The sequence below is a fragment of the Hibiscus syriacus genome, unplaced genomic scaffold, assembly GCF_006381635.1.
Source record: "Hibiscus syriacus cultivar Baekdansim isolate YM2019G1 unplaced genomic scaffold, ASM638163v2 tig00111105_pilon, whole genome shotgun sequence".
Lineage (NCBI taxonomy): Eukaryota > Viridiplantae > Streptophyta > Magnoliopsida > Malvales > Malvaceae > Hibiscus > Hibiscus syriacus.
In genome coordinates this window covers 329,177-343,454 of record NW_024062987.1, presented here as the reverse complement: position 1 = coordinate 343,454, position 14,278 = coordinate 329,177, and the positions used below count along the sequence as shown (strand labels likewise).

The 14,278-nt window shown below is 32.5% G+C and overlaps 1 protein-coding gene across 1 annotated transcript; it reads left to right on the top strand.

The window, feature by feature from the left end:
* Nucleotides 1–7,522: 7,522 nt before the first annotated feature.
* Nucleotides 7,523–9,482, top strand: LOC120153783 (desumoylating isopeptidase 1-like). The gene is made up of 5 exons (XM_039165664.1): nt 7,523–7,622; nt 8,147–8,229; nt 8,372–8,469; nt 8,653–8,969; nt 9,070–9,482. Exons 2-5 carry the CDS (start codon nt 8,221–8,223, stop codon nt 9,477–9,479), a joined length of 834 nt encoding a protein of 277 aa, XP_039021595.1. The 5' UTR covers nt 7,523–7,622; nt 8,147–8,220; the 3' UTR covers nt 9,480–9,482.
* Nucleotides 9,483–14,278: the final 4,796 nt, after the last annotated feature.

The window sequence follows — 14,278 nt, the reverse complement described above, 5'->3', positions numbered from 1 at the left end:
TACATCTTTTGTGGATTTGAGAGCAACTCCAATGTTTTTCTTCTTTTCCTTCTACTTTGGTGTCTCAGAAATCTTATCGAGGTCCACCTCATCTTCAAGCACCATTTCATGAGTGATGAGGGAACCGATTAGCTCTTCAAGAGTTAAGGACTTTAGGTTCCTAGCCTCGATGATTGTCGTCTTCTTGGATTGCCACGATTTTGGAAGTGAGTAAACTAACTTCCTCACAAGCTTTTCGTTTGGAATGATCTCTCCATATGATTTGAGACCATTGACAATCGTTGAGAATCTATCCGTCATAGCTTTGATATCTTCATTTGGTTTCATCTTGAAATTTTCATAGCTATGTGTTAGAAGACTAATTTTAGATTCTTTTACCTCGTCGGTGCCTTCATGAGTGACTTGTAGTTTATCCCATATTTCTTTAGCGGTTGTACAAGATGAAACTCTTCCATATTCATCTGGTCCAAGAACACAAAATATGATATGGATGGCTTTGGAGTTGAGCTGGAACATTCTTGTCTCTCCTTCACTCCACAATCTTGGATGAGTGAGAGGCTTGATATATTTGTCTTCTACAACATTTCATGCTCACATGTCACTTGCTTGAATGAAATACATCATCCTATTCTTCCAATAGGCATAGTTAGCTCCATTGAAGAAAGGATGCTTGTTGACGGGCATCGAATCGAGACCGGAGTCGACATTTGAAGTAGAGGTCATTGATGACTTGATAATCGATGTAACTCTTCCTGAATCGACTTAAGAGGCGATTAAACCTTCAAATGAGTGAGGCTCTGATACCAATTATTGAGTTAATCGATCGATGTAATTGGCCAAGAGGGGTGAATTGGCAATTAAAATTTTGGTGGAAGCTTTTGCAGAAAATTGAAAAGATTTGCACAGCGATTTAGAGTGGTTCGACTTTCTCAACCAAAGTCTACGTCCACTACCTTAGCTATCCACACTAAGAATTTTCCAACAAAATTCACTAATTTGTTCTTTCTTTTGAGGCCAAAGAGATAACCTTACAACTCCATCAAGAATATACCCCAATTCTTGAGAACACTCTTTCTCAAAGAGAAGATTACAAATTTGCAAACTTACAAGGAAATCCTCACAAGGTAGATTGTTTACACAATTCTAGAACAAAGAAAAGAACACTAAAAAATGAATACAATTGAGTACAAGTAGTGTTCTTGAAATCAAAATGAATATTGAATGAAAAATAGGCTTGAAATGCTCAAACTTGAGGTTTGATGCTATCTCTTTAATTCTCTCTTGATTCTTGTTTCTTATGTTTTCTTGTTTTTGATCAATAGCTTCCAAGCTTGTTTAAATAAACCTTCAAATGATTCCATGGGCATCGATGCATGGATTGGTGCATCGGTGCATCACTTTGAAAATTTGATTTTAGGCTTGCTTTTGGTTCAAAATACTTTGTGAAAATTGTTTCAAAATATAAGTATAAACACAATTTTACACATTTAGTAAGGTTTGAAATTGATCTTGAAGACTTGGAGTAATATTTGATATTCGAGTAATTAAATCGAATATACTTAGAAAATCATTTGTAAAATCTTAAAATTCATTTGTACTTAATTTGTTATATCGAAACATCAAAATGTTTTCAACATAGGGGCATATAGGTCATATTTTTTTTATATTGAGTATGCATCTTATTTTGACATGGGTCGCTATTGGATTATGTTTTTACTATATGAATGGTTTTCTGTATTTGTATTTTTTATTATAATTGTTTATGTTTTGAAAGGTTTAACATAAATTTTAAATTTAAAAATTTTCAATTGTTTTACTGTGAACCACTGTGGTTGCCCTAATGTGACACATCGAATCGGACCAGATCGGATCACCTGTATCGGTATAAGGGTGTTACACGTATAATTTTTCCAATGTATGGTTTTCCTTTAATCATACCATCCTTACCAAAAAAAAGGTTACACGAAACCAACTACACAACAACCGTAAACATTATTCTTATTCCATTGATGATGAACTGACGCTCCTGAATGCCATGTCGCTTCATCTTCTTTTGCTTTCTTTAGTGAAGTGTATATGCAAGATTTTTAATGTTAGTAGCAGACCTAAGATAATGATAGTTATTAATATTTTAGCATGATAAATAAATCTCATTGTTAGGTAGTATATTTAGATATTCAATTAATAGATCGCATGATACTATTAGTGATTATGTCAACTGATTATAGTTGATCGAATAATATGAAACTCAAAAGACTTTAAAATCCTTTAAAAATGTAAGATTTAATAGATGAAAAAATAATAACAAAATTATATTCCACATTACTCAAACTGATTTTTTTTTATAAATTATAATATCAGATTAATTTTTTTCCAGCCGATCGTACCGATGATTTAAACTTTAAACAATTTACACAAAAATCAACTTAACCGACTCCTTAAATAATTTACTCAAAAAAATATAAACAATAGTTAATATAAGATATAAATTAGGAGACGGCTAAAATATTATTTTTGGGAATTAATAATTTTAAAATGAAATATATTGTTTATAAGCATATCCGTTTTAACTTTTAAGGAATCTGAAGATTGACTGATTGATTGTTTTTTTAAATTAAAATATTATGTAAACAAATGCACCGAATTAAATTACATGTAATTTTATTAACTATTAAATATATTAAAAGCTGTATTTTCTAATATAATAAGAATATCAATCAAATTTAATTTTAATTTATTCTTATTTTAAATTTAATTTTAGTTTAAATTTTATACAACTTTTTGAAATTAAATTACACGAATGTTATGAAATTCAATATATTTCACCTGAGCTCAAGGAATTAAATATTGTATTCATCCAAAATTTTACTGAAATGAAAAGAAAACCAGTATACCATATATTTTTTATTGAAAATGAAATTAATATTAAATATAGTACTAAATATAATTGAAATTTAATATATTTTCTAACTTATTATACTTTTAATCAAAAAAATAATTTCTTATATTTAAATTTGCATAATTTACCGAAAATATACAATTACGATTACCGTATGCAAGTTATGAGGATACATCGGCCTCGTACTCTGTGTAGGTGTAAATACAATCGACACCAAATTTAGAGGATTGTTTTTTAACGTACGATTATCAATAATCATTACATCATCCTCAATTAATTCTACAAACTTTTGTCCAAAGAAAATGTTTTTCTATAAATAACACACGACAATTCCAATGGGGAATCTTTTTCCCGCCAAGAAACACTTTCACTTATTTTGGGGCTTTAATTAGGGTAAAGTTTAAAAATATAACAGCATTATTTCATTTGTTTTAATATTTATAGCATTAATATAACTGCCATTGAAAATCAAATTATTGGTTATACCTTAAAATATTACTTACAATTCCCCACAAAATATTTGTTTATATAGTTTAGACATATACTAATTGATAACCTTAATTACCATATATATATAATAATTAAATTAAAAATTAATATTAATTTGAAAAGCGTAATTCTCAAGGTAGCAATAATGTGAGTCCTTGGTTCCATATACGAATATAAATATTTTATATATGAATATAATCACATATAAATCCTAAAATGAGGGCAAATGACATTATTTTTAGCAAATGACATTATTTTTTACTAAATATAACTATGGACAACATTCTTTTAAGTTTTAGGGTAAGGTACACAAATGATCTCTAATTATAAGATATTACTTTATTAAATCTTTTTGTTATTAAAAATTATAAACTAAACATATATAATTGTAGTACTTATTTTATATTTAAGCCTAATAATAGTAATAATGATTGTAGTAGTAGTAGGGTAGTTTTACGCAGTATTTGTAATCATTCCATGCATACATCACAACAAATTAATATGCAAATTGAAAACATTTTCGTACATGGAACGTGGCCCTTTACTCAATTGCCTGATGCCAAAATCCCATCCAGAAATAATAGTATAAATTAACACTATTAATTTACTCGTGGGATTCCTAAGGCCTTTTTTCTATTTATTTTTTAAATAGTATAGATCAATAATTCATAATAGTTCATTTACGAGTATAATATCTATTTGTATATTATATCAAATAATTTAATATTATTATTATTGGATAATTGAACTCCTCGAGATTTCTTGTAATAGGGAAAGAATATCCCGGCAACCCTAAAACCCTAGGGACTACATATGAAGTACAAACCCAAAAATCCTAGTGTGTGTCTGGCTCGTAGCCTAAAACCCTAGTTTATTTTTCATATTTCTTGCTGTCCTTATAAATATATGAAGGTGCTGGTTGTTGGTTTGAATTCATTTCGCGGTAAGAATGGTTGGTAAAATAAAAGCGGTAAGAGTATTAATGGCAGATATATAAATATTTTTTTAGAGGGACCATATGTTTTAATAATGAAAAAAATTTATATGAGGTACGTACAAATAAAAGTTTAGGATGTGGACATTTTTAGTAAAATAAATGATTAACATAAAGAAATTTACATTTTAAGATGAGTTAAAATAAAATTACAAGATCAACACCTTTAATAAAATAAATAATTAATATAAAAAAATTTAAATTTTAAGATATTCATGTGATTGATTCAACATACAACCTCAGGTGAAGAGTACCCTCACTCAATCTACTCAACCACGAGGTGTTGATTTTTTGAGAAAATAATCTCATTGACAAAAAATGCCTTATAATATACGATTTTAACCAATTTTTTTTGGATTTGCCAAAATGACCAACTAAATTGTAATGCGATCGATAATTCGCAACGCGATCTCCGGTATCGCAAATCAGTTTCCAGATTCGCAACGCGAACATCGACTATCGCAATGCGATTTTCCAAATTCGTTGCGATTTATTCCAAATTCGCGTTGCGATAGTCCAAAATCGCAACGACTGGTGGTATTGCATTTGTTTCTTAAGAATTTTTTCTAAAAAGATAGTATTCGCGCGGACGTGTCAAAGACACGTATTACCACGACCACGACCACGACCCGAGACGATACGGACGGCGGTGGTGGCGGCGCGCGAGAGTCCCTCTTGTTCTCTATCACTTAACAAGGAAGTGGGAAAGCCCAGCCTTAAATACCATTCCCAATAGTGTTTCCAATACTATGTGGAATTGAGCATTATCAACACTTGTTCCCAATACTATGTGGGATTGAGCCTTAAATAGTGATATTATTTGTGAATTATAGTTAATGACTTTAGTATTTGTATGAAAAGTATTTGTGGTTCGTTTAGTTTTCATGCAATTCTTATTTATTTTCAATTGATTGTAATTGCACGATAACAATTTTTTTATTCTCGCGAGTGATGCAATTTTTTTTGAATGTTTTGCTTAAAATTGCAATAATCGCGATTGATTGTAGATTGACTTTTAATTATGACATATTTAATCGTATAATACTAATGCAATTGATTGCTGATTCAGCTGTTTTAAGGTGCATGATTGTTAATTGTTTCCTGAATAATCACATAGTATTGGAAACAAGTGTTGGTAATGCTCAATCCCACATAGTATTGGAAACACTATTGGGAATGATATTTAAGGCTTGGCTTTCCCACTTCCTTGTTGAGTGATAGAGAACAAGGGGGGCCCTCGCGCACCGCCGCCGTCGTCCGTCTCGTCTCGTCTCGTCTCGTCGTGGTCGTGGTCGTGGTAATACGTGTCTTCGACACGTCCACGCGAATACTATTTTTTTAGAGAAAATTATTAAGAAACAAATGCAATACCACCAGTCGTTGCGATTTATCGCAACGAATTTGGAATAAATCGCAATGCGATTTAGTTGGTCATTTTAGCAAATCAAAAAAAATTGATTAAAATCATATATTATAAGACATTTTTAGTAACTGAGTTTATTTTCCCTAATTTTTTTACCAACTAATTCCAAATTTAAAATTACTTTGCCGTGCTACCTTTTTAATGACACTTCAATTAATATTTTTGTTTCATTTATTTCAGTTTAATTAGATTAGCTCTTTTATTTCATTACAGGTTTCCTTGCTCCCGAGGGAGTGAAGGCCGTACAATTGGCAAGCGTGTGATTAGTAGGCCCAATCATGACAATGCTCGGATCTCCAAATACCCTTTACTGTTTACCATTAAACTCCTTTAATGCTTTTTTCAAGTCCTCCCGCCTTTCCCACCTATTTGTTTAGTCCAAAATGTGGGATGCCGTACAATTGGCAAGCGTGTGATTAGTAGGCCCAATCATGACAATGCTCGGATCTCCAAATACCCTTTACTGTTTACCATTAAACTCCTTTAATGCTTTTTTCAAGTCCTCCCGCCTTTTCCCACCTATTTGTTTTAGTCCAAAATGTGGGATCAAGCGTGATGTTAGGGCGTGGATTACACTTACCAATGAAATCGTTTATAACGGTTCTATTGGGGTTTTCTTAAATAAATTAAATAATTTTTGGCTTTTAAATTAATTATCGAGTCATTTAAAGTTTCATGAGATTTATTTTAATACATTCATATATATCCGTTAATTATACTGGACCGAATAATCTGCAAATTTTAAGATTGCATTTGCTTATACAGACAATCTGCAAAATCAGGGCTCTCGTCGACCAACCGAAGAGAGCGCGAGAAAAGGGCTTTCAATTATACCTAAGCCCAATCCCCAAAACGGAACAGCCCAAAACATATTTTAAGATTAGGATAAATTATATTTTTGTTTTTGAATTTATTTATCTATATATTTAGAGAGAGACATTTTTGTTCGATGCTTTAATTTAATTTATTTTTAATATAAATGTTTTTCATATTATTATTTTTTGCACAAAAGGAATTTTTACGTGCAGTATTAACAATGGTAAAAGAAAAGCAGCTATTATATATGCATACGATGGCTGAAAAGATGTTCACAATTTGCAGGTTTTTTTTGCCCAATAGGGTAAATGAATAAATTATTTGAGCAAATAGAGTAAGTAGAAGTTTATTTTATCACATCGAAGTGATAAGTTTTAATAATTTTTTTGTATTCAAACTCATCACTGATGAATTTAAATGAAATATAATTTTTCATTAAAATTTATCACACCAAAATAAAAACTTTGAATAAAAAAATATTTTTATTAAAATTTCTCACTTCGATGTGAAGAGCTTTATGTTACTGTAAAAAATATTATAAATCACAAAATAAATTTTTATTTGTCCTATTGGGTTAAATAAAAAACTCGTATAACGTACTGGGACAATTTTACCCAATTTGCATGGGGTTTTGTCCACATTACATGGAGTTAAAGCTCAAACCCAAAATGTATAGTAATATAAAGAATCGTGATGCAAACTCGATCGCTCGCGCGCTGCGCGGACACCTAACGACCGAGCCGCGTTTTCTTTGCCGCGCAAGACCGCCACCATCTCTCATAAAGTTTAAATAATACGTGTCAAAACTATAGTGGATAGTAAGTTCTAGAAAGTCATAGAAGACTCCGAATCCCGCTCGTATAGAATCTTGGGCACCGAAAAACCTGACCGCCCAATTATAAATTGAGCTCTTTTCCAATATTTTGTCTAATATTCGATTTCACGCAACGACCAATTGAAAAGGAGGAAGGAATCTTTTTTGGTCCTATTCTTTTTCTCAGGTGCGTTTCTCTGATTCTTCGTGTTTTTAGTTTATATTTCAAATAATTTTGATTATGTATCTTAGGATTTGTCCGATTCAACTTTGTTTGCGCTTTAGATTGCGTGTCGTGTTCTGCAATTAGGGAAATCAGAAGTAATTTGGGGCTTTCAGGTCAAGTATCTGGGATGTAAAGCTAGGATTTTAATTTAAGACGTGATCTGCTATCATTTGTGTGATTTCTAATTTGCCAATTTAGATCTAAAAATTTGAATAATTCAAACGTAGATAAATGATATTCGCTTTGAGAAACATGAATGAATTTTCTATCTGGCTAAAGGGGCATTCAAGTTAAATTTTTTGTATGGAAAGCCTTAAGAAAAGTTATTGTCATGGAAGGGAAATGTTAATTTTTCCTAATTAGCGGTATGTTTGAGCATAATTCTATTATCATTGGACGTTATAGGAATGTAATAAAAATTATCGTAGGCAAGATTCTTCCCTGAAATTTATCTTATTGATCTGTTCGAATTTCTGTTTGCGCAGGCTATTTTCGCCAATAACATTGAAGGTTGCATTTTTTATTCTTCTAGCAAGAGCCTTTAGATTGGACTGCAGGAATGGCTGAGGTATCAGATTCTTTGCACGCCTTTTAACTTCTGTTTCATTATTTTCTTTTCTCTGTTATATTTTGTTTGCCCATTTGCATTTTGTTTTAAAGGTTTAATCAATTATACATGTGAACTATAACGTCTTTGGTTTTGGTTACAGGAGAGTCACAAAGTCACCTTGAATGTGTACGACTTGAGTCAGGGAATGGCTCGGCAGCTTTCCATGACCTTATTAGGGAAGGTTATTGAGGGAATATGGTAAGCATTGTTTTGAATGTGTGAGCTTTTCGTTGAAGCCCAACATATTTAGCTGAAGCTGTTCCGCTTGTCTTTCTCGAATACCACCAACTTCCATAGGTCAAATGCAAATTAGATGTGGTTTACAGTTTGCATTGCTTGCTATACTGATTATCGTATTGGTTTATTATGTTTGCCCGACAGGCACACTGGAGTTGTGGTTTACGGTAATGAATACTATTTTGGTGGAGGCATACAGCACATTCCTGCCGGGACGGCCCCATATGGGAAACCGATTAGAGTGATTGATTTGGGTGTCACTCATTTGCCTAAAGATGTGTTTGAGATGTATTTACAGGAGATTCGTCCCCGTTACACAGCCGAGACCTACAGTTTGCTCACCCACAACTGCAACAACTTCAGCAATGAGGTTGCCCAATTTCTAGTCGGATCAACCATTCCGGACTATATTTTGCAGCTTCCAATTGAAGTTATGAGCAGCCCAATGGGTGCACTCTTAAGTAAGCCGTTATTGTTCATGTTCAAACTTTACTTCATTAATTGTACTTCGATGAAGTGGATAGATTTGTAATGATTTCATTTTGTTTATTCATTGTACAGTGCCCATGATACAAAATCTTGAGACAACTTTGAGGGCAGGTGCTGTTCCTCAAGCTCCTCAATTTAGGTCATCTGTTTCGGCTCAGCCATCTCAGTCCTCCGGTGTCAATGTTATCAATTCCTCTGATAATGCTAAGCGTGACGAGGTGAAGGCTGAAGAGCAACCAAACCTTGCCGATGCAAAGACATCAGAAAAGACGATGCCATGTGCCAAACCAACAGGAGCACAGGAAAAATCATCGGACCCTCTTGGGGATGCTCGAGCCAAGGTGCAAGAAGAGATAAGCCGTGAGTTTGCCACAATCATGGCTGCGGGAACATTACGTGCTAGTGAGGCAGCTGCCCTGGCAACCAGGAAAGTGATGCAGAAATATGGGCACTTGAATGCTGCTGCTATGCCACAGAATTAGAAATATGGGAAATGATTTATTGGGATCTTGTACGTTTGCCAATTTGGATTTGGGACAACCCCCCTTGAAAAAAAGTGAAATAATTTGTTGTCCAACTTCTGTATTCTGACTTGGAGAAAGCGATCAAATTATTTTTTGGTTTCCAATGTGTTGGTGCTTATTTTTTGAACCAAAAAAGGGGCCAGCATTTATGACCGAACGTGCATTACCCTCGATGATGGTATCACTGAAACTCAGATCAGCTGCTAGTTGAATGGCGTAAGCTGCCGCCAAAGCTCCTGCTTAAAACACCAAGGTGATTCTACCTCCTGATGTGTTGGGCTTCTCTTTTTCTTTCTATATGTGACGCAATAACATATTTGTTTATATTTATACGGTACTCTTTTCACTGAGCTTGGTGTTTATCTGTCAGTTATATTACTAAAACACTGTAAAATTAATAACAACCAACTAAAAGTAACTTTTATGGTATTTTTAAAAAATATAAAAACAATAAAATAATGTTTAAAAGAAACATATCCATGGACTAATAAGGTTAGTTTGAGTTGTAAGTAATTTAATATCGCTTAAGTAAAATTTTACTTTTGAATCTTTGTGCCCATCAAAAACTAAATATATGACATCTATTGATTTGAATTAATCAAGATGAAGTTCTGAAATTAAGAGGAGGGCGACCAAAGAAAACATATTCCCTTTGATCCAAAGGAAAAAATCCTTCAAAGGAAAAATTCCCTTCGTATAATTGGAAAAATAGGAATCTTTTATATTTGAAAATTTTCTTTAACTAATAATAAAAGGCATATCAAAAATTTTCACCGTACTCAATTAACATATAGTCAACTTTTTTAGCAATTAAATGATTGGCTAAAATATTAAAAAGGATGTTTAAGTTCTTGTCTTTTAGGGACTAGTTGTTCAAATATTTTTTTTCCATCAATTTGATGAGTATAAGATAATATCTGTTTAAAGTTTAAAAACTATTTTTTTTTTTTACTTATTACAAAAGATAACAACCTACTAGTGCCTACGTAACTCAGGATGAACAAGTCGCACGATCAGCCTATAGAAGCTTTCTTACCGCCTTAGGTGGTGAATCGAAAGAATGGAAGCCGAAAGGCAAAGCCCAAACAACTTTAGCCTTTAGCCAAACCGTCTGCAAGGTTATTACAATCCCGAGGGATGAAACCATGACAATATTCCACGGCCGATCGATAAACTTACGGATGCGTGTCACCATTGGAGAGCTGTATGTATTTCGAACTCTGATCAGGATTAAGCATCGAAATCACTTGCTTGATGTCTGATTCCACTGCCAAAGCTTGAATACCCAGATCCCAAGCTAGCTTCAACCCCTCAAATATTCCCCATAATCAGCATCTAAGGTTGAACATACCCCAATGGATTTAGAGAATCCCACCACCCAGATACAACCTAATTTCGAATGACTCCACCACATGTACTTAGCCCCGAACCATGTCGTCTGGATCCATCTGTGTTCAACTTGAACCATACATGTTGTGGAGACATCCCAGTTAACGGTCGTGTTGGAATCTCTCCTTCAATCCAAGTCAACAGATCAAGCTGATAAAACTCAGACTGATACTCGATCATCTTGTTCCATACATTCCTGGCTGGCAAACAGTCCCGAAGAATGTGCATAGATCAATTGCAGCACCACATTCAAAACTCTTGATAATGTTTCTACTCTTATGTATGCGGTGTTCGAACTTTAAATCTCAAGAGATAAAAATAAATCTTTTTATCATCAAGGTTGTTTGGTTCGTGTAATTGTTCAAACAATTAAAAAAGTGTGACGTATGTGAAGTACAAATAGTCGCTAGATTTAAAATTCGACCTTTTAAACTAATAGTTGAAATACTTGAATGTATGTATAAATGAGGAATAAATGAGTAACGGTGAGATCTAAAATATAGTACAAATTATGAAGATTTTTTAAACTTTAAGATAAATTATGCGTTTAGTATTTTTTTATTTTGATTAAGCTAAGATGATTATTATTCTCAATCATTTAATAATTATCGCTCAATCACTCTGCTGCAACTGCTAATGCTCAAACCTGTAGTCTCTAGAAACAACAATGATTCCTTTAACCATCGAAGTAAATTGATTTGTGCAATTTGTACACATTTTATTATTATTTAATTAAAGTGTTTTAGATTAAAAAAATCTTGTAATTAAATTTTATTTCAATGTCTAGGTTAAGCACTTAAATTTTGTTTATAAATTGACACATATTAAAAGAATATTAATAAAATTCAATATGAATAAAACATATCTATTTAATACACGATGCCTATAAGACTGTTAAAAATAAATAAAGATACTTTCTATTTTTAAAGAAGGGTAAAAAAAATTGAATATTTCAATTTTATTTTCATCACACGTATTCAAATTATAATTTTTATTTTAATTTGATCCTTAATTTTTTTTAATATTTTTTATATTTTAATTTTATCTTCAAACATTGATTTATTATAAATTTGTCTTTAAACTTTTGAATGTTTCAATTTCATCTCCGAACTATGGCTTTCATTTTAAATAGATCCTCAAACTTTTGATTCTTCCAATTTCATCAAATTATGTAATTAGTTTCAATCATAGTATAACCTAATTCTTTTTCAAGCACATATTGTTTGGCCTAACGGTTTTACGAACAAGTGATCTGATTATTATGTATCAATAGGTTGAAATGAAATTGAAACGTTTAAAAGCTAATGGATTAACTAGAATAATGGTAATAGTTTGGGGATGAAATTGACACATTCAAAAATTTTAAAACTAATTTAAATTGTGTAATAATTTAAAGATAAAATTAGAATACTCAGAAATTTATAAATCTATTTAAAAGTCACAATTTAAGGATATGAAATGTAGAAAAACCCATGTTTCTTTTCACATGCTTTTGTGGGTGTTCCTCTAGACTTTAGTAGACATAATATGAACCCAATACCTTGTTTACCCGTTAGCTGCCGTGGTTCACGGGGAAAAGTAAAAGGGCAGGGTCATTTTAATTTTGGGCCAATTGTAATAAATCCATTAATTTATAGCTTATTTTTTCTTCTTTATTTTTCAAGTTAAAATCAGGTATCGACAATGACTAAATCCTGTAATTTTAGTTTTGCATCCTTTTTCATGCTTTTATTGCATCTTCCATTTGTTTTATTTTTTAAAATTACCAAATAGAAATTAATTAATTCACTTATACGTTGGGTTCTTCTCTTGTCCATATCATTCGTATTATATAAGCTATAAAGAACAAAATGGTACTAAAAATCATAATTATATAATTTGAATTAAATTTTAGGTAAAATGGTAAATTTTATCCATGTAGTAGACCTAATTTATCACTTTAGTTCATATCGTATTTTTGCATCAATTTAACCATCAGAACATCATTCTATACTCTATCATTAACTTAAAACCCTAAATCATAATTCCACAACCTACAAACAGTAAACTATAAATCCAAAACCCTAACCTAGGAACTTAGAATTTATAATTTCGGGTTTTAAGTTATAGATTGGGTATAGAATGATGTAATTGGATAAATTTGAGGGTTAAATTAATGCGAAAATATGATAGGAGTAAATTAAATCTAATACAGAGGGCAAAATTACCCTTTTGTCAAAATTTTATAATTAAAAATTAATGAAACAAATTGTTGGACGACAATGCAATGTGAAATATTTTATTTTTTGGGGTTTAAGATTTTTTTAATTTGAGAAAAAACACAATAATTAAAATGGATGAGAAAGGACGAGATTGAGAAACATTGAATTCAACAACAGGAAAATGACACGGTAATAATTTTCAAATCATGACTTTAGCATCTCCACTTTCTCGGGTTATGTGTTCCACAAGACAAAAGCTACGTCCAAAAATTACTCACCAAATTATTTATTTTCTTCCGACCAAAAACAAAACAAACCTTCTTCTTCTTCTTCACTGTCACACAGATCTGATCCGACACTCCTCTCACTGCCAGCTGTCATCTTGGTCCACCCCGATTTCCCCTTCCTTTCGAAGAACACCAGTCTCATATCCGAACCATAATAATTTTTTACGATAATTGAAAAGATTAAATCAATCACAAACTCTAAACATAAATCATAAAACGAGCATAAAAAAAAACATAAAAAAAGCGAGAAATATAAACCATACCACCATGATCATCATCTATATATGAAACATGTAGAAAAACATAGTGTGTCTTTCATCCTATACATTTCTAGTTCAAAAACACCAAGGCTAAAACAAACTCATCACATAAAGGACTAGCAGTATATTAATGGCCAAACTAAAACCAGTACTCATAAAGATACGCCAAAACAAATAATAACTTTAAATTCCCCCCTTCACATGGTACTCCATATTCATCTTCAAACTCCAAGCCCCTTTTGATCACCTGTTGGAAATAGGGTTCGGTCCACTTGGAACTTCATGAGCTTCGGCTCCGAACGACGATGTCGAAGTACGCGGGTTTCGTGTTTGCTTGGGATCAAAGTTCATGGAAGAAGGGGTTGACGCTGAGGAAGCACGTAAGAGAAGCCTTTTGAAAGGGATTGAGGGGCTGACATTGGGTGAGTTCATGGGGTGGTTTGTGGTAGTAGGGCTAAGGAGCAGGAGGAAGATGAACAAGGAAAGGGTGAGGAGGAGGGGGAGGAGGAAAGAATGGGGTTTGGTGACAGATCCGGCGGCGGTGGCGACTGTGGAATGTGTTTTGGGTGCTGCCATGCAAGCAAAGAAAAGAAAAAACCACCCCCCAAGTTCCCACAATG

What these genes read in the sequence shown, in the direction of transcription:
- LOC120153783 (XM_039165664.1), top strand. An exon ending in AAGGTTATTGAGGGAATATG is followed by an intron (nt 8,470 to 8,652) that starts GTAAGCATTGTT and finishes TTTGCCCGACAG; the next exon opens with GCACACTGGAGTTGTGGTTT. An exon ending in CCCAATGGGTGCACTCTTAA is followed by an intron (nt 8,970 to 9,069) that starts GTAAGCCGTTAT and finishes TTCATTGTACAG; the next exon opens with TGCCCATGATACAAAATCTT.